The 23,716-nt window shown below is 35.5% G+C and overlaps 5 protein-coding genes across 5 annotated transcripts; 1 reads left to right on the top strand and 4 right to left on the bottom strand.

Moving 5' to 3' along the window:
• Positions 1 to 1,057: 1,057 nt before the first annotated feature.
• On the bottom strand, positions 1,058 to 3,612 carry LOC107015217 (60S ribosomal protein L28-1-like). The gene is made up of 3 exons (XM_015215416.2): positions 3,378 to 3,612; positions 2,789 to 2,952; positions 1,058 to 1,394 (listed from the first exon to the last, which is right to left on the bottom strand). Exons 1-3 carry the CDS (start codon positions 3,523 to 3,525, stop codon positions 1,275 to 1,277), a joined length of 432 nt encoding a protein of 143 aa, XP_015070902.1. The 5' UTR covers positions 3,526 to 3,612; the 3' UTR covers positions 1,058 to 1,274.
• A 1,037-nt stretch (positions 3,613 to 4,649) lies between these two features.
• On the bottom strand, positions 4,650 to 11,071 carry LOC107012164 (uncharacterized protein At1g51745-like). Its single transcript, XM_015211929.2, has 5 exons — positions 10,867 to 11,071; positions 10,182 to 10,490; positions 7,638 to 8,554; positions 5,913 to 6,140; positions 4,650 to 5,810 (listed from the first exon to the last, which is right to left on the bottom strand). The coding sequence occupies exons 2-5, from the start codon at positions 10,370 to 10,372 to the stop codon at positions 5,035 to 5,037; spliced, it is 2,112 nt and encodes a 703-aa protein (XP_015067415.1). The 5' UTR covers positions 10,373 to 10,490; positions 10,867 to 11,071; the 3' UTR covers positions 4,650 to 5,034.
• A 2,165-nt stretch (positions 11,072 to 13,236) lies between these two features.
• Positions 13,237 to 18,139, top strand: LOC107014444 (RWD domain-containing protein 1). The gene is made up of 11 exons (XM_015214358.2): positions 13,237 to 13,427; positions 13,763 to 13,828; positions 13,914 to 13,981; positions 14,214 to 14,244; positions 14,351 to 14,420; positions 14,896 to 14,953; positions 15,221 to 15,346; positions 16,338 to 16,429; positions 16,842 to 16,926; positions 17,672 to 17,747; positions 17,851 to 18,139. Exons 1-11 carry the CDS (start codon positions 13,421 to 13,423, stop codon positions 17,916 to 17,918), a joined length of 747 nt encoding a protein of 248 aa, XP_015069844.1. The 5' UTR covers positions 13,237 to 13,420; the 3' UTR covers positions 17,919 to 18,139.
• Positions 18,140 to 18,533: 394 nt separating this feature from the next.
• Positions 18,534 to 19,785, bottom strand: LOC107014445 (jacalin-related lectin 19). The gene is made up of 3 exons (XM_015214359.2): positions 19,608 to 19,785; positions 19,275 to 19,487; positions 18,534 to 19,130 (listed from the first exon to the last, which is right to left on the bottom strand). Exons 1-3 carry the CDS (start codon positions 19,614 to 19,616, stop codon positions 18,747 to 18,749), a joined length of 606 nt encoding a protein of 201 aa, XP_015069845.1. The 5' UTR covers positions 19,617 to 19,785; the 3' UTR covers positions 18,534 to 18,746.
• A 342-nt stretch (positions 19,786 to 20,127) lies between these two features.
• On the bottom strand, positions 20,128 to 22,957 carry LOC107014443. The gene is made up of 4 exons (XM_015214357.2): positions 22,862 to 22,957; positions 20,897 to 22,232; positions 20,638 to 20,811; positions 20,128 to 20,529 (listed from the first exon to the last, which is right to left on the bottom strand). Exons 2-4 carry the CDS (start codon positions 22,199 to 22,201, stop codon positions 20,329 to 20,331), a joined length of 1,680 nt encoding a protein of 559 aa, XP_015069843.1. The 5' UTR covers positions 22,202 to 22,232; positions 22,862 to 22,957; the 3' UTR covers positions 20,128 to 20,328.
• Positions 22,958 to 23,716: the final 759 nt, after the last annotated feature.

The following is a 23,716-nucleotide window of genomic DNA, read 5'->3' as shown; positions in this document are numbered from 1 at the left end:
TGAGGGTTAGTCTGTTTTATTTATACCAAAGAGAAATGAAACCAGAGGTTTCCAAGCGTATGTAGCAAGGAACAGTAGTCTACAATAGACTTTTCAAAATATTCTGCAGGGGGTTTGTGCTACTTGTCAATTATCCAGTTCCGTTAAAGCGTGTTAAATTGGTGTTCATTATTCTCAAGTGGAAAGCCATAAATTACTAAGCTTCTTGTGTTCTTTTTTTTTCTCTTCTTTCTGCGAGGAATAGTTATTACCAACCTTGAATTGCCGGAACTAATTGAACTCTATTAACTAATACCAAGTTCTCTGCACGTTCGGTAGGAAACTTTCAACTTTCTTCCGATAACCTACCAATCATGTGAGGAAAAAAGACATAAAACAAGAGGACCACTAACTCTCAGTTCATGAAGATAATTTTTTGCTTCAGCCAACAAAAATGCAACAGAATCTGTGTTTATAGATTCAATAAATTCTAATTTCATGATCTATAAGCTAAAAATAAATATTGATATCACCAGTACATTTCTATTTGAATATTCCCTCAGTCCCATTTTATGTTACGAGGTTTTTGACTTGGAATATAAAAAATAAGAAAAAGTTCTGTGGTCCAAAATTGAATGATAAAAGATTGTATTAATATAAATTATTTCATCAAGAGTAAAATAGATATTTTAAAGATAAATTATTATTTAATATAAAAATTTATCTGATTAAAAAAAAAATTAAGTCAAATAAATTGAAATAGAAGAAGTACCATACCCTCAGCAGCAAGAAAAAGCAATATAGAGAAACAACCATCAAATCTCAAACACTTTGGCCGGATGAAAATTAAATTTTGAAGCTAGTAGGCTTAATTAGTTTGAATAATGCCAAGCCCCTCCCAATTCAAGATCCTCAGAGTCTAGTTTGCCATAGAAGCCACAACTCACTTTATCAAGGGCATCAGAAGTAACTCAACAACGCAAATCAATTGGAAATTTCTCAACTTCCTACTAAATCATACAAGTAAAACGCCTGCAACTTTTGCAATTTTAAGCACATGTATAAAATTAAAATGGAATAAGCAGATAAAGATCCAATCTAAGACCACAAATTAATGTAGATAATCTTTTAATGCTCTGATAAAGGAGGTCATTTTTAAACTCAAAAATAGAGATATTGCCCTTGCCAATAGCTAATTCAGAAAGAAACAAAGATAAAGTCGAACACAAAACTTTGGTACTGGAGAAAACCATGCATTACAAGTCATACACTGTAGCATTTCCTAGCATGAACTCTTAAGCCTGTCGGTTCCTCTTCTTGGCACCTGACTTGGTGACCTTGAGACTCCTGTGAACAGCACTCAACCTTGCAAGGGCTGCCTTCTTCAGATCTGGCCTGTAGTAGTTGTCTCCAACCTGTACAGAGAAGTCATTAGAGTACATTCTTACAATAATGTGACAATACAAAGTTGAGACAACAGAAGTTGCGATTTAGAAAAAGGCAGTTTGCTTAATACCAACTAGCATATTAGACAAGACAATCAGCAATCTAATATTAAGAAAAGCATAGACACATCTTCAAGCATCTCCAAAGAAAAAAAGAGAAGTCATATGGTGAGAAGAATGGCAAATCAGTCAACATGATTCCTGAGAGATGTTACAAATAAATTACCACCACATTATTCCACATATGGATAATTAAAGTAGGTTTGGACTATAATCACTTCAATTAACCAAAATAACAATTTTAGCACTATAAAAAAGAACTAATTTTCTTAGCTAACAACCAACTACCACTTCAACAAAAGTTCGTTCTTACCAACTGCTTGTAGTATTTCACTAGTGTAGAGGCTCACGATTAAAGGACAATGGCATGTTCTAGATAAATAACTAAAATTTTACACTTGAGAGGGTATTTGAAATGAGCAAATATTATCATAATTGGATAGGAACAAGGCAAAATTATTCATCATCAACGCTCAGCCTTGATAACTTAATGGTCTGTTGGTCAGTGATGTGGTGGTCTGGAGAAGATGGAGCTTTTCAATAGTTGTTTCATGCGGGTTTAGGGGATGGTGTTTGCTGGAAAAAGGGTCTTGGTGGCTGCGTGCTTTGTTGGAGCTGGTTTCTTTGTGGTTTGGTGGTTGGATGGCTGCTCTAAGTGGAGTTTCTGGTAGCTATTTAGTCGCTGGCCGTTTGGGTGTATTTTGTAGCTGCTTAGTAGTGAAGAAAACTAGGAAAGAGGCGGGGTTTTGGAGAGGAAATGGGTGAGCGTTGGGTTGTTGTCGGAAATGGGCAGTTAAAGAGAAAAAGGTAAGATGGAATCTTTGGTGGGGGACTCACGGGAAACCAGCGGAACTCTGGTGAACTTGTCACCGGAAAATTATAAACACTAAAATAAATTTCTAAACACTAAATATCTGAAAATTACCCCTAAAATCTTATCCACCACCCTTTAACCTAATGAGCCAACTATTCTTTAAATAGGGAATTGATTTTCAATTCCCTATGAACAAACTGTTCTTTAAATAGGAAATTGGTTTTCGATTCCCTAATTAAAGAATAGCTTGTTCATTAAGCTAAGGGATGGTGGATAAGATTTTAGGGTCAACCTTAATGACTAAATCACCGGGCATCCAAACAAATATTTGTTTAAAAATTTTATGTAGGCACCTTAGCAGATAAGCTACCCACTTTAAATTTGATTACAAACATTGCCAAGATGCAAAGTAAGCATAATTTAGTTAAAGAAAACAATTGCAGGAAATACTCCAGTAAATTAGTGAACAGAAGTGAATCAAAATTCAAACCTGGTTTGTTACAGCCTTGGCCATTCTGCTGAATTCCTTCTTCATCACAGACTTGTTCAGCAACCTTGAAGGCTTGTTTTGCTTCTTGGTTTTCGATGTAGCAAGTAACACAGATTTATCTTTGCCCTCAGGCTGGATAGTCACAGTTTTCTTGTTTGCTAGGCCTAAAGAATCATAAAAAAAGCATAAAACAAAATGACTTAACCGTTATCAAATCCATGCCAAATTAAAGTTTCTCAAACAACAAACCAACTCAGAAATCTACGCTAAGCAAACCTTCTACACTTCAATACGTAAGCTCCCCTAACATAACAGAACTCGAGTTCAATAGAAAAACCGTATGTATACACTTTAAATAAATATCAACATTAATATCTTGCATGAAAATCGCATGTTAAACTTCACAATCGAATAGTGAAAGTCTAATCACGTAAAGCAAAATAATAATTGCATGTACTCCACAAAATTGAACCAAATACACCCAATCACGATAAGTAATAACAATACCAACTGATAATGTCAATGGTTCAAAATCTCGATCTAAGGTTTCTAAGAGCAAAAGAGAAATGTCAATGGCATAGAGGCTAACCAGAGTGCTTGTAGGAGTGAAGGTTGTAGAGATTGTTAGGCTCTTTGCTGAAGACGACGCCAGCGGTACCATTACCGAACTCCTTCACTAAAAAGGAGTTGTTCTTCTTCACGATCTCCCATACTAGTTGCCCTGGAACTGTTGTCATTGCAAATGATTCCTAGGGTTTGCTCCGACGGCGGGAAGAGGAGGATGCTGAGAGAGTAAGGTTGCAAAAGTGTGCTACATTTTCTTATATATATGGGTATTCTAAAACCCTAGGCAAGGAATGTGGCGAATTGGCCCTATTAATTTACCGAATTGCCCATCTTTTGTCCACTTTCCTCTCACATGTATACGCTTAAGAACGAAAATATTTTAGCCTCAACATTATTATTTTTTTCGACTAATTGCAAAATTATCAAATATTTTATAATGTACTTCTTTATCATATTAACATTGTGAAAAAATAATTTATACTTTCGTATAGTTATTAAATATTTTAAAATATTAAACTGATCTAATTCAGTTACGAAATAGTGAAGTGAGAATATGTTCCTCTTTTTTCTTCTTTATGGAAAAAACCATTTATTTTTTGCCTGTTTTATGCCTTATCAATGAACGCTCTCTTCGAATAAACAATCATTAGATGAAACCGTTTTTTGTTTGTTTGGGCTTAATTTGCTGTTGAACTTATACTCCGCACCACAGTGATTTTGTTACAAGTATGCAAAAAGCACTTTAATGATGAACTTTATGAGTAAGAGTGTTTTCGAATGAGATGCTTCAATAAGCTTATGATCTTACACTTGTTTTAACTAAATTCACGAGATACATGTACTTTTTATCAACACAACTATCGAGCAGCTTCAATTACAACATTTAGTGAAACTCTAAACGCCCAAAGCCTTTGCTCCAACTTTTTTTCTTTTTTTTAACCAAGAGTGCCAATACAATACATTCCAACCACGACACATTTTCTTCTTTTTTTTTAGGAACCTTCAGCTAATTTAGTCATCAACCTGGTTCTCAATATCAGTACTCATTTCTTATTTGTAACTGCGATGCAATCAACAATCATGCAGCTAGACATTTACTAACATTATTCCATGCAAATAGTGACACAAGTAAATCTACTGACTCATAATCTTTGACAAGTTTCAGTTTGTCCAAACCTGAACTCAATTTTGCTGTAACATACACCAAAGATATCCCTTCTAAACGCAGATTCAGACTGACATAACAAGACCATCCTTGAGATGAGAATATGAAAATTCATCAGCTCGGATCTCATATGCTTAAAGCTCCGCGCTTTTCATTTTCAAATCAAGCCTTTCAGTTGTCAACATCTCAAAATACAGAAAAAGGGAAGGGGAAAATTGTAAAATGCACCGACTACCATAATTATATGAAAACTTCAAGTTATCAACAATCAAAGTTGAAGAATTGAACCAATCCTAATATCAGAATACCATCTTTACACCTCAGCTAATGTTACATTATATACACCAACAAAGCAGCCGATCAGCAAAGTTCCTCAACGCCAGTGATCACACCCTGTTATTGTACAGAAATGATTCAACTCCGGAATCCAGACTGGGCTGCTACAAATCAGAATTCCTAAACAAATTCTCTCATAGTTCACTAACTCTGATTATTCTGATCAATGGAACATTATTCAACCAATGCTTGGTACAAGAGAACGCTGGGCAGGTCGTATTGAGTTATTTAATGCTTCACTTATCCTACTGAACACTATTTTCAAGGGGACACAAGCTACCGCAGGTCCTTTAAGCTTCTCTACTACAGGTTTCTTCTCTCTATTTTGCTGGTGAGAACCGGTTAAAGAAGACAATTTTCTAATCTTCTTTGAAAGAAGGCCATTTTTCCGTGTCTTGGGCGACTTTGCTGGTGAACTGCGAGGTTTCAACATACGATGCTTAGTCGAAATCCTACCCGCAGAACTCGGCTTGGATTCATAAACAATATTTGCACTATGCAAAACTGAGCTGTTCTCACCATGATCCTCGTCTAAGTCATAGCTGCTACTATAGTGCTCAGATCCACTGAGTAGCAGATTATCACAAAAGCCATCATCCAAAACTTCAACTGTGAGGGGGTGACCTATGATAGGCTGACCATTCAATTTGCTCATTAGGGAGATATATGGAACATGCTGTGGACGATAGCTCGCTTTGACCTCAAGATTAACATCATACAGTGAGGAATCAGCAATGTGGTGCCTAAGAGAGAAATCTGATGACTCATATTTGGGGTTAACTGTAAATCGAGACTGACGATACGGTAGCAACCTCTGTGGAGTAAGCAGGTCTGCAGTTGGCCCCTTCATTTGAGCTTCTCTAAGAGAAACATTCCTGCTCCAACCTCGCAACTCATCCACTTGAATTTCCGTAACTGGTCTTGACTTCAAAGGATAGTTGTCTACTTTCCGACCTGGAGAAAGAGGGAAGGAATCATGATCTATAGCAACCAAATATACATTTAGTGCATCTTTCAAATCTCTGCATTGTCCAGAATCTTTCTTTTTAATCTTACATGTGTGCCTCGAATTCCTCTTTCCTTTCAACTGCCATTTTGATGTTCCTTTCACCATCCTCTGTTGGCTGAAACAATGAAAATCTTCACTACCAGAACTAGTGGAGCCTGAGTCATTAAGCTCCTCACTCCCAAACGACATAGCTTCAACTTGGCTGCCCTGGCTAGACTGTGCCCCTACACCACCTTGAGCTTTCTGAGATGTGCAAGATACTATAGGAGACAAGCCTGTTTGGAGAAATAAAAATATCAGCATAAATCAGCCAAAAGAACTGCAACCATGTGAAATTCAGAAATATAAAATCAGAAGAGGAACGATAAACAGGAAAAGAGAAGCGTTTTTAATAAAATTGCTTCAGAAATCATTGGCAAAAGAACTATTCGAAACTCATAACATAGATAAGAAAAGAAATTGAAGACAACCCATGTAGAAAGGGAAGTACAATGACAAGTTGACACACATAAAACGTTCTACACAAATTCACAGAACTTTTTTTTTTTGAACAGTTCCACAGAAATAAGTTCTTTATTGAAACAATCAGAGTTGAGAAGTTTTTCTAGAGAGAAAGCTCAGAAGTTCAAGATGGGCAGAATGCATATGGCTGGCATATAAGGTGAGTGCATAAAAATGACAGTGTCATCCGTGTGGAACCCATAAGATTAAAATTGGTGCCTCTACTAATTAATCTGCCAAACTCAGCCACAAACCCCAACATCCAGTAGAGAAGAAAATTGAATTATAAAGAGTCACCTACTCTAGTCTCTAATTAATACTTACTTAATGCAAAACCAATTGCAAAGTTAAAGAGGAAAGATTCACCAAAACTACCACTTCAAATTAATTAAACTAAGTTGTGTCTAATGCCTAAGACCAATATGTGAGGGCTTCCATATGACATAGAACACATTAGTTTAGGTCCTCCATAACTGAAGAGAAATGGAAATCATGTTGCATGTATGCTCTTCTACACCATATTATGCAGAGTTTATCCACTTCCAAGGGAAAATCTATGAGGGATCTTCGACTAACAGATTAAAAAAAAGGCCTCTAAGGCTAGCTTTTGTTACCATTTTCAGTGCCTGCACTAGTGGGACATGTGCAACGAGAACTACAAAGACAACATTAATTGTGATTGCTCCAGATCCTTGGGTCTTCTTACAGTGCAGTATAGTCAGCAAAAAGCGCAGAGAAGTTCCAACACTGATGGGGCTTTTAGCCCAAAGGGAATTTAAGTGTGGGGCTTTGAGCTTAAATGGAGAAAGGTACTAGTGAAGAATGTGTGTGGGGTTAATGCAACAAAAAAAACTACAAACATAAACAGTAATATTTGGATAAAAGATCAGAAACAATTATAACTAGCAAATAAGATGATGTTAAAAACATGATGTTCAAGTTAAAAAATTATTTGTGTTTCTTAAGAAGGTTTTCTTATACTAAACTCATTCTTTATTCCTAATCACTGAAACTTAAGCATAATGTTTTTTAACAATTGATCTAATCAGTTGTCAAATATATTTATATTTAGTACTGTTCACTTAAAGATAGACCCGTTGGTGATGAGGTGCACGCCTTAAATACTTAGCACCACCTAAGTGAGGTCAAACACACAACCTGGCTTTAATGAGTACTTAAACGCACCTTAAATTAGTTTTAATAACACTGCTACTACTATGTAGATTATAAACCATGAATGCAAAGAAGTATCTGTTAATGCACATAAATACCTGCAGATTGCTTCTCTTCTGCAACTAAGGGCACATCAAACAACCTGTCAGAAGAACCATTCTCAGGCAACCCCAAAATACTCGAAATTCCATTCTCTTTCTGTTCGTGCTTAACAAGGGAAGAATCATTAGTGTGGCCAAATACGTCCAATGGCTTCCCATTCTCTGAGATAATGTCTGTGTCATTCAGTACTGTAGGAAAACTTTTCCCAGACTCGTTAGATTGTAACGCAAAAACTTTGCTTTCAGATACCCCTGCAAGAGTAGAGCCAGTTGGACTGGGAAGTTGTTCACATGTGATAGGAACAGACACCATTGTTGTACTCTCCAAAACCTTTGTCAAGGGACGGCGACGGCTCTTCTTCTTTAAGAAATCATGAACATGTGCCACCTGAGATCGCTTCCTTTTCAGAGATGACACGACACCCGTCCCCAGGTCATCAAGTCCTTTCATGCGTTTACTTCCCTCAGTTCCATCATCCTCTGAGTCGTTTGGTGTTCTCCTCCGCGTCCCACACACAGGTTGATCCTCAGATGCAATTGTAAGATTTGGCGCCTCAAATGATACACCAGATTGAGACAGTTCTTGAGCCGAATTGGAATTATTTTCGGAACTATTCAGTTCTTCAACTAACTCTTTACCATCTTCAAGAGGATTAGAAGAAGTATGTGATTCTTCCATGGTATGATGCTCTCCACCTTCTTTCTCTTTTCTTGAGAAAAAATCCGGATGGTCTTTCCCGAGACGAGCACTTTCAATCTCTAGAGCATGAATAATGGCATCCTCTCTTCGAGCATATTTGACAGCCTTTTTTGAGGAGTTAGCAGCAGAAGCCTTAGCTTTCTCAATACATTCATCATATTCCCCACAACGGAAGGCTTTCACCCGCTTAGATTTTTCAAGATTGTACCAGTCCCTGAAACAGCAGCAACTATTAGACACTTCATCAAGAGTCAAGCTAAAAAGAAAAAAGAAAATGTTCACTTCAACAGTTGGTACTCTTTAAAATGGGAAGAGCAAGAAAAATACAATTCCGTTGACAAAAACTGGGTTAGACAAAGTAAAAGACATAGGATTGTGAAAACAGAACACCACAAGTCCGAGTGTTGAAGCATTAGCAGGCTAAATGATAGCAAGGGAACTGATCTCTCCTTTTTATTTGTTTTGCAGACCAAAAGATTAGCAAGGAAGTAATGTCTCCATAACGGGAGAAGCTGGTGCAATTACAGAAAAAGTACTAAGATGCTTTTAGTGCCCTAAAAGAACTTTGAGCCACTTGAACTGGCATTAATTTGCCAGGAACATGTAAAACTGGATTCGGAGTGGAATAGATTAAAAAGGAGCTCCAAATGACTTCTGTCCTTGATGCCACTGGGCAAGAACCACAATTAGGATCATAGTAACCTTAGCTAGCTTGATAAATCAACTTTATCAATAGAAGGAACATTTCCCATGTTGCCAAAACAAAATCCTGCAAGCCACACATATATGACAAAATGCTTACAACACTAGAAAAAGTAAAAAACAGCATTGTTACTCGACAAATGCCAATAAACACCTAAAATGTGATCTCACTGCCTACATTAAATTTTCAAAGCCAGAAACTGCTGTACATACTGCATAAATGGCACAAGCAGTATAGAACATTTCATGACAAAGAAAATACCATAAAAAAGCTTAATGGAGATACTAAAACCGTAAGTAATAGAAGCAGACTGAATAGATTGCATTGCTGACCCATTCTTCAAGACAACTCATATTATCCTAAAATGTGTGTGTGTGTGTGTGTATATATATACATATATATATATATATATAGGGAACTCAGAATTTGAGGATCAGAACTCTAGTATTACAAAAAGTATAAATGAAGAGCTAATACTTTAACACTACAAGTTAATTCAGCAGGTTTTTCATGTTTCAATTGTCAGAAGTAAGCTACCACAGTTTATTGTTTCACAATACGGCAATGAGTGCCATTTGCTTAGTTCTGCTATAGGTGGGAAGTGAACTGACACACTAAATCTAAATTTATGTTCAAAACTGACACTTTAAGCCGAAAACTATAGTAACTCGTGAGTACGGGAATCTTAGCAGCCACAAAAGATTGAATCATACACTCAGTGAACTCCTTTCCTTCACTTGACTCTACAAAACAAATTTTACTTTCATTTTGTCTAGTTGCTGCTTCTAAGCTAATTTATCAAATCCTATCCAAATTCTAAGCATATAAAACAGCACAGAAGTATCTAATCTCTTTTTAATCCATATTTGACAAGTGTAGGAGTGGGAACAATGATTTGGATTAAAGCAAAAACTAGAGGAAAAAGGACCACGGTTTAACCCTTGAAAGAAAACCATTAGAAGGAGAACTAATTCATAAATATGTTCACGCCTCCAGAAACCACCAAAGAAAGTGCCAAACAAATTACTTAAATTCTCATACTTAAACGGCTGCCGTTAAAATAAACCATAAATAAATAAATATAAAAAGGCAAAGTAGCTCAGAGATGAATATACAAACAGAAGGAACAGAAACTTACACACTGGCATCCTCTCTTCCAAGTAGCTTAACGGGGGTCCCTAATCTTGGTGAAACAGAGCAACTCTGAGGTAACTCATCTGAGCCCAAAATCCGACCAGGCCACCATGACCCATTCCGCCTCCGGACCCACACCAGCCCCCCAACCGACGCATCAATGGCTTTGACAACAGACTCACCAGAACTCCCCATCTCCTTCAAAGCCACCCGAGATTACCGGGTTACAAAACAAGGGAAAAAATCTCCAAAATTCAGTCAATCCACAGCATTCCTAAGCATGCCCAAAGCCCCACAAAAATCACCTCTTTACCTATCATCACAAAAATGCACATGACCCTTTAAACCACATAACACAAAAAAAAAAAATCAACAGAATTTTTTTCAGAAAGAATTGAACTCTCACATGCAACACAAAAACCCAGGTATCTAAAACATTAAAACACCACCGCAAAAAAAAAAACAAATGAATGAGTTAAAAAAAAACAGAACAAAACCGATTGAAGGGTTTATGCCAGAGATAAATAGATCTAGCTGGAAAAAATCTTCAGTTATAAATATGACACTTACCCTTTTTTTTATAAAAAAAAAACAAAACCCACCTCCATTATTTCTTCTTCTTTCACTCTGGTACACATTGAGATTTTAGTTTCAGAGAAAAACATACATACATATATACATGAACTAACCAGAGAATGAAGTGGTCGCCGCATAGAAGGAGAAACTTGATGAACAAATGAAGTAGAAAATAGTATCTTCTCTCTGCACGAACAAATAAAAATGGATCGAACGTACCCTTTTCCTTTTTAGTATCTTTTTTATTTTCTCTTCCAAAACAGAGAAGAGAGAGAGAACCGTCTTCACTCGCACGCTCACACAGAAGGAGAGGGAGAGGGAGAGAGAGGGTTTTTTTTTTCTTCTTTAAAATAATATATTATACTAATATTTGTTTTTTTTTTTGGAAAATAAGTGTAGTGATTCAGCACGACAGGTAGTACAATAAGATATCTACACCTCTGTTTTGTCTACTTGTTAGTGGGCCCTTTCTTTTGAATCCTTGATCAAAGAAAACGTGTCCCTCTATTTTGTCATAATTGCAATAACTTGTCACGTGAAATAAGTAAATTGTTAACTTTAACCCTCAACTAAAGCATTGATTAATTGGTTGACCTCTATATTTTAAAGAATTAATTCTCTCACTAGGATGGTTATTGTGGGCAAAACCTACCTAAATTTGTGGAAATTTTTAACCCCTAGAGCCTCAAATAGAACAAAACTCCCATACATTTTTAAGATAGTCATTTGTGTTTAGAAATTTATCTAATAACATTATTTTTTTAGAATTATAATATTACTTAATTATTTTGATTTTTCTTAATATATTATTCTATTTTTAATAAGGTTATGTAAGATTATTCTTTTCTTAACACGAAATGCAATTTTATCTCAAAAAAGTATATTCGTAAAAATATTCGAAAAAAGAAGGGGTATTGAGTAGCATCAAAGGCTTTTTCATTAGGGAAATCTCTTTCTATCGAAAATTCAAAAAGTTTTTTTGTACGCGTGACTATTTTTCTCAAAATATAAAAGTAATTATCTAATTAAGTCAGACATGAACGACTATCTAAAGAATTTACTTTTGAAACTAAAATGACTTGTCTATTTTTAGAATTTTTATGTTTTGCTTCATTTTGAAAATTTTATTTCTAATATATTTGAATTAATTAACAAATATCCTAATAATAATTGAAAAATGAGGTAACACTTTAAGGTCTTTCTATTACATTTCTATTTAATGTCCCTGTAAAATCTCATAAGAATAATAAATGCTTTTTTAAAATCTAACTTTTGTTGATTTTCAACTTGTATGATAGAATATGAAGCTAATAATTACTATAAAAGAAAAGTTGTTGAACCTAATAAATATTTGTAGAGGTGAATCTCGTTGATTTTCACATGTAATAGTATAAATATTTAATTTTTTATAACATTATATGTTTAGGAATGACAATGGAGCGAAGCGAAGACAATTTTATGGCTACATGTAGGTAGGACAGTTTTTAAGATTGAGCGAAGCAAGTGAGATGTGAGTCCGTTTGAAGTGATTTAAAAACCTAATGCATTATGGGCATGGTGGGTTGCGGTCTATGCGATTTTATGCGGATTCAAATTTAATTTTAAAATTTTGACATGTTATAAGAGTTATAGAACATTATTTATTAAGATAATCTATTTAATGCTACTAAAACATTCAAGATAGTGAATGAAAATGACTCAATAAAAACTAATACGTTTTCTTACATACTTCCTATTTGAAATTTAAAAAGAAAAATAAGTTATTATCTATTAATCAATACAACTTAATGAGAAAATATATTTATTTTTAAGATTTTTATTTTTATTATCAAACTTAATTTTTAAAAAGGCAAATATTTTTAAAATTTATGTTGGAGGGTTCATGTGTGGAGGTTTATGCGGGTTGGACTGAAAATGAAAAAAGTTGTTATCCAAGGCGGGCTGAAAAAATTTATGGGTTAAACTCAACTCGCCCCATCCCGCCCAATTATCATCTTTAGATATGTCTATGTGTTCTTAGTTCAACTATAATAATTTTTATTGAACAAAATAATGTATTTTTAATTTAGCCGCAATAATATTTTTATTAAATAGAACAAGGTGTTTTTCCCACTTTCTTTACATGAAGTTATTATTTATACTAAATATATAAACTATTAAGCATTCCATACATAAAACTATGAACAAAATCAATATTAAAAAATAAGTGTAGATTTAAGGGAGAAATAAAAATACACAAGTATATTATAAATACGAGGAACTATGAGTGCTCCATCTAAAAATTCAAGGATGGTTTTGAGTTTTAAATCATAAATATCAGACAATTTTGGGTTGATATTTATAACGTTGCAAACCTTATGAACTCAGATGTCACGTAAAGAAACTCCAAGGATTCTTTGATAATTATAAAGAGTTTGACTTTTAAATGTGTTTGAGATCTACGGCTCTGATTTCTCACGATCACTGTGAATTTAGTAAGGTTCCTTTACCCTAGATTCATGCGAGTGAAACTCCAATACGACGTCGTAGCCTTCTCCATTGCTTCTCTTGTGATAGAGCTCTTTAGGTTTTTTTTTTCTACAGCTCTCTCGAGTCTGTCTCTGTCTCTGTCTGCTGTTTGAGTGATCGCGAAGCAAGAAAAAGTGAGAAATTCATTCTAGAGCAATCATGACAGGTAATTTCCTTAAAAGATTTGATTTTTCGCACAAATTTGAGCTTATTTGACCTATTTTTCATTTGATGTTTGAGCTGTTGGTTTATAGGAGGAGGATTTTTAGTATATGAGCTATGTAATCGGAAGAAATCTAGAAGTCACTTAATTGAACCATTTTCATATATATAAAGTAACAAAATTTAATTTTAATACTTAAGCTACATATTTGAATTTGTGACAAATCCTGAGAATATGTGCTAGGCATATGCTATACAGAATTTGAATATATTGGTGTGTATAGAGCGGAATTCATTTATTGCAATCACTATATCTGTCTTATTAGAACTTTGGACTAGACTATGTGCAGGAGCAAGAGATGGAAATCGAAGCATTGGAAGCAATTCTTATGGATGAATTCAAAGGTTCAGAACCGTCCTTTATAAGTCGTTTCTTATTTGCTCTGTTATCTAATCTTATTGGATAACTTTGTTATGATGGTTCTGTTAGAAATTCACTCCAGTGAAAGTGGGCTAAACACTTCAAATCGATGCTTCCAAATTACTATTTCTCCTCAGGTACGCAGAAATTTTGGTAACATTTACTACTTGGCTGTTCAAAATTGATGATATGACCAGCATAGTAGTGCCTAGAGCCGGAATTGTTTATAAGTAGTTGAGCTTCTGTTTGGCCTTGTCTATGTTGCGCTAGCGAAAATGAACTTTGCATCTTATTGGTTCTTTCACCAGTTTTATTTATGCTGTTTTGATTACTATTATCATACTTCTTACAACTTTGCTTTTTGTACAGGAAGAGGACGAAGAATTTACACAATCATCAGGTTTTGCTATTTTCACAGTTATTTCCTCTGCAGCTCTCTTCTTTACTTATTTTTCATCAAGTAATGAACTCCCGCTAACAATGATTGGTACAAATTGTTGGTGCAGTTCGACTGGCTTTAATATTCTCTCACACAGAAAAATATCCGGATGAACCTCCACTTTTGAATGTCTCAAGGTAATTTAACGTTGCACTAGGTTATGCCATCCCAGGACCTGTAGTATTTTCTATATTTTCATACATTGTTCTTCAATGCCTACATTACAAAGGGAATTGTCCTTAAATTCTTTTGTTGCTTGTAATTGGAAATGGACTTTACCTTTTACCCACGGTTCAACATATCGTAAATGCATGTCCTTTATGTTGTTTCTCGCAAAGATGACAAGCTGTAGGACAGACTAAATAAATAACAAACTCAAATATTAATGTGGTCCAGCAAGACTTAATCCATCAAGTGAGTGATCCATCGTTGTGTTCTTAGAAGGGCTCTCTTTGCTAATATTCTTAACAGCAGATGTTAGTATGAACTCATTTTTATGTCAGCATAACAGGAGGTGCCTAGTAGCTATCTTAGTTTTGCTTTACTATTATGATGTGATATAAGCAACTTTGTGCAACCAATACATCTATGATCTCTCTCTTGTTTTTTTAGTTTAAAAGGAATTCATTCTGGAGATCTGAAAATATTGAAAGAGAAGCTTGAACAAGAGGTATGTTTCAAGCCCTGATCATATGCAATATGCTCCTGGGTAATATTGTTTCTTCTGCTAGTGAAAATTTGGCTGATTATTGTGGTAGTGGCTATGACCTCACCCTGAAGGGCCCAAAAAGAAGCCTTATTCTCTCTATCTTTCCTGTCTTTAGTATTTAGCTACTGATGTGGAATAATTTATAGAATTGACTAGTGTTGCTCTTTTGTAATTTCATGCACTTATTTTTTATATCTTAGCTTCTTATATGAATGCTTGCATTCACAGGCTGCTGAGAATCTTGGCATGGCTATGATCTATACATTGGTCTCATCAGCTAAAGACTGGCTATCTGAAAGATTTGCTCAGGAGACCGACGAAGGTGTTGAAGACGATGAAGCCAAAAAAGAGGAAGTAAGTTTTTTTTGTTCTTATTGAGTTATTGCAAGTGAAATGAGCCTTATCAACTGCTAACTTGAAAAATCATAAATCGAAGATTTCAGTGATTTTGACACATAAATCATGATTTCCCAACTTCTATTGAGTAGACAAAACCAGTGCTATCAAAGGCAAAATGCACAAGAAAGCTCTAAGGTCAATTGGAGATTTAAGCACAAAGCACGAATAAATATGTATATGTAGTCCAAGACTAAGAATTATTATTAAAAAATAACAAATATATGAACAAAGAAAAGAATTACGCTACAGTGAAATATGAATTATTTTGGTGTCGCCTTTTTAGGATTACACTCATTGGCAAGGAAAAAATGTCTTATAGCCTTGATGAGGACACTGACGTGCCAATGAAGTGAGGCAAAGCACTCAACATGTTTTGTTCCTTCCTTCCGGGATTAAGCGCGCCTTTGATAACACTGAACAAGACCTGGTCGCTTTAGTATGATTTTGATAACTTATCCACTCGAATTCAAAAGGGAAACGAGGGTGGGGTTTGAGGGGTGGGGTTGTTCTATCCTGATGGTACTTGGATGAGGCTCCAACATATATTCTTCTAATGTTACTTCAGAAATTGAGCTAAAAAAATAGTTTGTGGTTTGGCTTAAGAAGGCCAGCCTGGCCAAGATACTGGGATGTACTTGAAATTTCCTGAAGTTGTCAACAGTGTGAGTGCTATGCCTTTTTCTAGTTTGACCATGAAAGTGATATGATGGTTATATCCGTCTCTCGACTCTCAGTCAAGGTAGTCAGAGGTGACCAATACTTCAATTCTTCACTTTTGTTACTTAGCCTCTTCTGGAAACCTTACAGATTTAGCTTGCATCTACATATTTATAAGCAATTCTGTGGTGCCCTTTTGAACTACCTACTGGAAAATCGTCAAGTAGTTTATTTTGATTGATTGGCCTTGAATCTTGATCACTTAATCTTATTGTTCATTTGACTTCAGGTAATTGTTCCACACGGAGAAGCAGTTACCGTTGAAACATTCTTGGCATGGAGGGAAAGATTTGAAGCTGAACTAGCTCTGGAAAGAGCCAAGTAAGTTTTTTGCATCTGCTTCTTGGCCAAGGTTGTAGCACTGAAGTGGGTCTTCTTCATCCACTAAACTAGAAGCATTATTCTTTCTGAAATGCCAGTGAAGCTGCATACAGTAAAAACAAATCATCAATGGGCAACTTTAGGGGCACTTTGTTGCTAGAGTGAAATGTTTATTCTTTTTCTTATTTGTAGAGTGCAGGGACTTTTAAACAGGTGATATTAGGAAATGTTGTATCGACGAGTATATAGACAGAATGTGTTGATTATTGCCATATTATGTTACCTCTTAAACTCCTTTTCTTTCAACATTTTTGCTTTAGAAACTTGTGGCTGGTGAACTACTTTTGTGCATTTCCTTTTCTCTAAATTAGGCTATTTTGTTCATGATGTGCAACCATATATCAATGTTCAGGTTAATGCCAGATGCAGCACTTTCTGTTTCGAAGGAAAAGAAACTCACAGGGAGGCAATGGTTTGAAAGTGGAAGAGCCAGTGGGGTAATGTATTCTATTGCGTAGTTATTTCTAAGTTAATTTTGAAATCATGCTATTTTATTCTCATCGATGCCTGCATTGCATTATGTTATAATGGAAACTGAAAATTTAAAATGGCCATCAAAATGATTTGTGTTAAAGAGGACACCGAGCTATAGTTTCAATTTTGCAGATACTGACCAGAGTTCCATAAGACTATTCCATTAAGTGGAGTCTGTCTCCCTTTTTTGTGTTTAATAAATGTGAAGGCAATGTTATATAAAGACAAACGTCCAATTCCCTTTGCTAAAATATACTGTTAGTCTTAAGACATGATAACAATGTATTGATGTTTTTCTTCATTCAGCCGGATTAAAAATGTAAGATGCCAGCAATGACTACCCTCTGACCTGATTTTTAGTATGATCTCGATATTTGTTCTATTATCTTTTACTTTTGTGTTGTCAGAACTTTTTGTGTTACTGAGATAAGGGTTATGGGGCTCAGAGAAAGGAATACCTGTATGATAAAAGTGTAGCTCTGGGCCCCGTTCCTTTTCCTTCTGATTAGCCTGCTGCTAGTAATGTTCCCTGACCATACATTAATTCTAACAGTTAAGATAGTATACACAAGTGTTTGCTATATGTAGTGGTAGCTCATTTGATTTGGGTATGAGGTGCTGTTACTGCATAAGCTGCTTAGGGAAGGTTGTAGGTTCATGGTATGGCTATGTGTGCTGTTGTTAAATAGGTTTTTCTTCTGTCAACAGAAAGCTGCAGCAGCTACTGCTGAAGAATCTGATGAAGACGTGGATGATATTGATTTCGATGATGATGATTTTGAAGGTCAATTTTCTTTTTCTTGTGTGTGCTTTACTTCTGTTCATTTGATTGTGGATCATAATGACGTGATTATTTTTATCTTTAATGTTTTCCTGTGTGTGAACAGATGATGAAGAAGAAGATATGCTTGAGCACTATTTGGCTGAGAAAACAGATTCATCATCTCATTCTTAAACAGATTCAACGTCAAGATAACTTTTGTTTTATGCTGAATGTGGAAGTATTATTTTGCACATTTCTCAAATGTTGTAATGAGGTATTGCAGGTTATACCTGTGCCAGTTTTGGCCCTAGATCAGACACCACGACTGCTGAACATATGTTTACTGAGATATAAATACACTTTTTGATCGGTTAAAGATTTATTGATGATGCTTGTGTGTTTCAATTTAAAAATTTGCTCATCTGCTCCCTCTGGATTTAGATATGTTCAAAACTCTCCATTTCTCTGTTGAAGAGGAGGTGAGGGTGGAGATTTACTAATTCAAACCAATAATGGAAGAATCGAGACTAAACATGTCTTACCGTGAAAGTTTGAATGCTTTAGGTGGTTCAGGTGTTTTATTGTGTATGAAAAACACAATATAATTATCAAGTTTCAAAATTACCACTTTCCAAAGTTCTAATATTTTCAAATTTCATTTAACATGGCTGATCGTGATATCTATGCATTTTTGAAGTATTTTTTCACATTTTTGTGTAATGATACCAGAGTGGTTTGTATTTGCATCTCTGTTGATGGGAGGTTGCAGATTTGCATGAATCAATTAAGATGAGGGGGAAAAAGGCGTATATAAAAGTATATATATAACACTAAAGCATAAACGTCAACAAGAAATGGTTGTTAAAACCATATTAGTTTTTCTTTGTAGTACAGATAGCTGAGTTACATACTATGAATGAACACAAGTTTTCATAAATCATAGGGAGATCTTTCCTTGTAAATTTTCTTCTTTGGATTGCTCGAATTGGAATCAGGTTGACTGACTCGAGGTCCAGTTCCTTATGCTTCAGTTTTTGGAATAGTTGGTTTGTAGAAATAAGAATACTTTTTTGGTTCATCTCCAGATCTGTAGTTCATAGACACAGAAGATGCAAGTTTCACTAGACTTTGTTTAGCCTTCTGTAAGACTCTAGTTGTCTTCACTTTAGCTATATAAAAGCCAATAGCATCTACATACCATCCACTTCTTCCTTTAAAGCCTACAATCTGCCCACCTTCCATTGGCATTGAAAATGGCGTTCCTCCTTCAACACCAAATGGTCCAAATTTTCGTTTGTTGCTGCTAAAAGTGAGGGACCTTATCACAGGACTACCACCATACACCACCGGGGAATAATAGCCGCTAACGCTCGTTAGGTATTCTTCTGGAAATTGCAGCTTAATCTGAAATTGAGATTCACTTATAGGCATTAAGATTCGCAGTAGTAAAAGATTTGACGCAAAATGCCAAAAAACAACAGTGATGCCAAAAAAGATTTTGATTTTTTTTTTTTTGGTATTGTCAGTGTATGTACTAAAATGTGTCACCTGCGCAGTTCTACTGCCTCCAACTCCTCCATGCTTCTCTGCTTGATAAGGCTGGCCATTTTGGTCATAGACAACAGTGATGGAATCTATACAAAGAGAATAGACAAGGGTAATTTCTCTAACTCCATTGAAGCTACCATCATCCCAAGGGCTTCCACCATGACCACCCCATGATCCAATGACGATCCTCTTCTTTATTTCGCTTCCTTCGTCCTTCTCCACATGCAGTTTATCCGCACGATATTAGTTCATCAATCTTACAGCCTAGCGTCTAAACAATGAAACTCTGCTTACATTCAGAAACGAATCACAAATTTAAATTTGATAACTTACCCAGTCCATCACCGTAAATGCAAAGATATGATTCCAAAACCTAATCAAGTTGATTTCAAGAAAGAACCGGTTTTATATAGTGGTAGAAGCCAACCTATCGTTGTAGTGTATATATAGTGAGAGAAACCATTGTAATTGCTGGACGTATCTGATACTGATTTTTACCATTTTTCAGAACCTTAGCTTTGCACCTAACCTATAGACAGTAGTGGAAACTCTGCAAATCTTATCATAGTTGGGATTTTTGGATAAGAATCAGATGCGTATGGCAAAGGCAAAAGAGACAGAGAGTAGTGTTAGCACTGTAGCAGTACTTGTTCCAGTAATCACTAATGCACCTTCTTTTTATCTGTAGAGGAAATATTCCTTCACTTAAAACCAGCACTAAAGAAGGCCGATATATGTACAATGAATTCTCTAAGATAGTTCCTCTCTGATATGGAGGGGAGCTGATAAAATTTACAAGACTGCACTAGACTTCCATCCCAAAATGGTCCAAATTTTAAGCAAAAAACAACCATCAGAAAATGGAGTTGACGAATTATTTAGATACACGCACGTAAAAAAACGTTCTTTAGTTTGAACTTGGTCAGTTTGGGTCGGATGAGCTCGTCTGAAAGTAAAATGATTAAAAAAAAACAAAAACTGGTTCTAGTTCAAATAGATGACTTGATAAGTACAGGAAATGCATATATGTCCTAGGTATTACTGTCTATATCCTTCATATGTCTACATCTTCCGGCAGAGTTGCAGCTTCGCTCCATTTTAGTTCCAAGATCGTATTAGGATACTCCGCAGAGGACACATCTGGAAGCAGAGACATTTTAGCGCCTTCTAAATAATGTCGCCAGCATTTCTTTGAGTAATATTTACAACAGCTGGGAGGAGTCTTCTCTTTGTTCAATATCTTCTCCTGAATGAACTGTATTCCACAAAAAATAACAATTGAGTCCAATCCACTGTAGTAGTTGAAAGCATTGAAGAACCAGAAAATACGACTTAAGGATCAAATGAAGACAAGTCATCTTACCACGAGGAGGTCACTTCTGAGAGATGTCTTTAAGATGAGAGTTTTTGGATGAAAATCTCGCAAGTGACTGTTGAGAAGATTTTCCACCATTCTTGCTGATTTAGTCAATTGTATCTTGTATGGTTCAAAATAAGAAAGATGAAGTCCTCTCAATTCCTCATATATATTCACACCCTATAAATGCAACATGAATATATAAGCAAAAAATAGAACATACGGGAAAACCATATAGGATCATTGTTGAGAAGAAGTTCGAAACCTGTTTGGAGGCAAGAAGCAACTTGAAACCTTTGCCATCAAACCCTTCAATGAATTTCTGCACTGACTTCTGTTTTTGGGATTTCAAGTGAAGCTTCACTTCTTGCAACCGTGAAGCATTCATGGAAGAAAACGGCAACTCAGCACCAGTATATTCAAATGAAAGTAGATTTGGTGCATCAATGTTGGCTTCCTTTAGTTTGTGGCACCTTACCAGAGAGAGCGTCTTCAGCTTGTCACTCAAGATTGTAATTCTGTGCAATGTACGGCATTCCAACAGGAACAGTTTTTCAAGTAATGGGAAGTGGGAGATAAGTTCATGAAAGGTCTTATCTGCCATATGTGAATGATTCAAAGTCAAATTCTTAAGATTTCCGCACCCAGCCAAGATTAGTTTGCACCTTGAAGATTTCTTCCCATGGAACCAAAATGTCTCAAGATCAGGTGCCTCAAGTTTGACTGACCTGAGGCTGGATCGCTCGTGTACCTCAAACTTATTTAGTTTAGGCAGAGATGAAACATGCAAGAATTTCAAACCATAGCAATTGATCAGTCGCATATCCTCGATCAAAGGGCAGGCCTGTACAAAATTATGGACTATATTCTCATTGATACGCATTGCTTTCATGGATAACTCCCGTAGATTTTGGAGCTTTATAGCAGTAGAATCACCCACTTCACATCCGTAGAGCTTCAATGAAGTTATTGTCCTAGAAGCAAATACAAGCTCAGGCAGGGCATAAAAATTGCCATCCATTTTTGCATGAATATCAAGCTCATTAACATTTTTGTCTGTAGCAACACTTATCCAGTGATTCATAAAGGGAGCCAGAAGGTGAACAGAAAAGACGACATGCAGCCTGAACTTCTGTATACTTGGCAACTGTCTAAGTCTGGTTCCTAATGTATTCTCGACAAACAGAATGAACTTCTGTATTAAAGGCAGCTCCACAAACCCCAGGGATTCAAACTCCTGTTTGAAAATTGAGCTCTGTTTCTCCACTGGTAGAGGTTGGAGATGATCCCACTTATCAGCAGCTTTTACACATTGGAAGTGTCTCTGGTCAAAATCAAAGGACGTGAAAGACTCCCAAATGACTTTCCACTTCTTAGACAAAATGCTAGTTCTTGCTAAATCTGCTGGCCAGCGCAGAAGACAAAGGATATGATGTAAAATGTGTTCAGGCAACTCAGAGATCCTGTCCACATTAACTGCTCTTTCATCTGTGTTGTTGGTGATCTCCATCATCTTTCCCTTTTTTCTATCCTTTCTCTGTCTCCTGCCTTTTTGTTTCCTTTTCTTCATTAGCTTCGCGTCTTTGGAAAATCTAGAGACCCTTTGTTTTGGCAAACAATAAGTGTAGAGTTTTAAGTTTTAGATATCATACAGTTGCCAAAAAATCATGTTTAGATTCAGTGAAATTCCATTTTATTTCTTATCACTTGAGCACAATGAGAAGACTAAATCTGTAGTTCTGGAGCAAACTAAATCCCCAAAAGAGACCAAAAGGAAACCAATCCAATCCAAAATCAATAGAAGAAAAATAAAAGGAAAGCGTCCATCAATTCCTAACCTTTATCAGCGGTTAAAATAAAACACAAAAACTAAATAATATTTTGTGCCAAAATAGCATGATAGAATGCAAAATAATCTAAACACAACCATCTTAATCAGCTTGAAACCCTAAATGCCAAATTGAGTATCAATTGATCACCGCTGTGCCAAAATAACGTATACGTAAACATCATAGAATGGCAAGTAACAGGGATAATATAATTTCAGTTGGTAGGCTATATGAATTTTCACCCTATCCATGAGAGTTTGATTAAAAAATTAAAACAGAATCCGAAGAAATCTAAGCATGACCATCTTACTAAACCTGAAACCTTAAATTCCAGATCGAATAACAATTTGATCGTACATACCAATAATCTCGGAGAAAATCAAAGAAAAATCCGAAATTACCTGTTGTGACTGCAGATACTTCGAATTTGGGAAGACGAACTGTGTTGAATGAAACCGGTCAAGATATTTATATGTTGTTCGCTTACTTGGGCTTTGTATTCTGCTTAAAAGCCCAAAGACAGATTCTGGGGCCTGATGAACGCCATATAGATTTTGTCTCGAATTGACACATAGGTACAAATCTACTACTACATTTTATTAAGTAAAAATTTAAGGAATCCTAATTCAATAATTACACCCTGTCCCGATAAATTTAATATTTACTAAAAATTCCTTAAAATTTTTGTGCCGTGATACTTTAAACTCTAGTGATACATGGTAAATGATACATGGTAANGATTTGGCTGTGAGCTCTATCTTTGATCTAATACCATGAAGAAACATGAAAGAAAGATTTCTTGAAATGTGGAAATTATCTGATGCCTTTCTCATTCCAATGTAATTGGTTTATACAAGATTATTAGGATACAAGACAAATACATGAAAGCATATTATTAAACGATTGTCTATACTAGTAATGGATAAGGTGTAAATTGCATAACAAACTATGTATTGTGATTTATACAAAAATTAGAAACTTTTAGAACGGAAATTGGTATTAGTTGAGTTTGGGTTGAATAGAATAATTGGGCCAAACTTGTTGCACTTCAAGTTTCTCTCAATACTCAACTTAGTCTGATTAGGCCCAAACCTGAATCTTTACCAAACAAAAAAATGCTTCCTTTACTCATTCTCTTGAACATATTTGTCATGTTCCTCTTTCCTTTGATAAAAAATTAGTAAAATTTTAAGGAATCCCATAGTGTAATTCAATAATTACACTCTGTCCCGACAAATTTAGTATTTACTAAAAAT

Source organism: Solanum pennellii, chromosome 3, assembly GCF_001406875.1.
Source record: "Solanum pennellii chromosome 3, SPENNV200".
NCBI classification, from domain to species: domain Eukaryota; kingdom Viridiplantae; phylum Streptophyta; class Magnoliopsida; order Solanales; family Solanaceae; genus Solanum; species Solanum pennellii.
The sequence above is the reverse complement of the archived record's forward strand: the minus strand, read 5'-3'. Positions and strand labels throughout refer to the sequence as shown.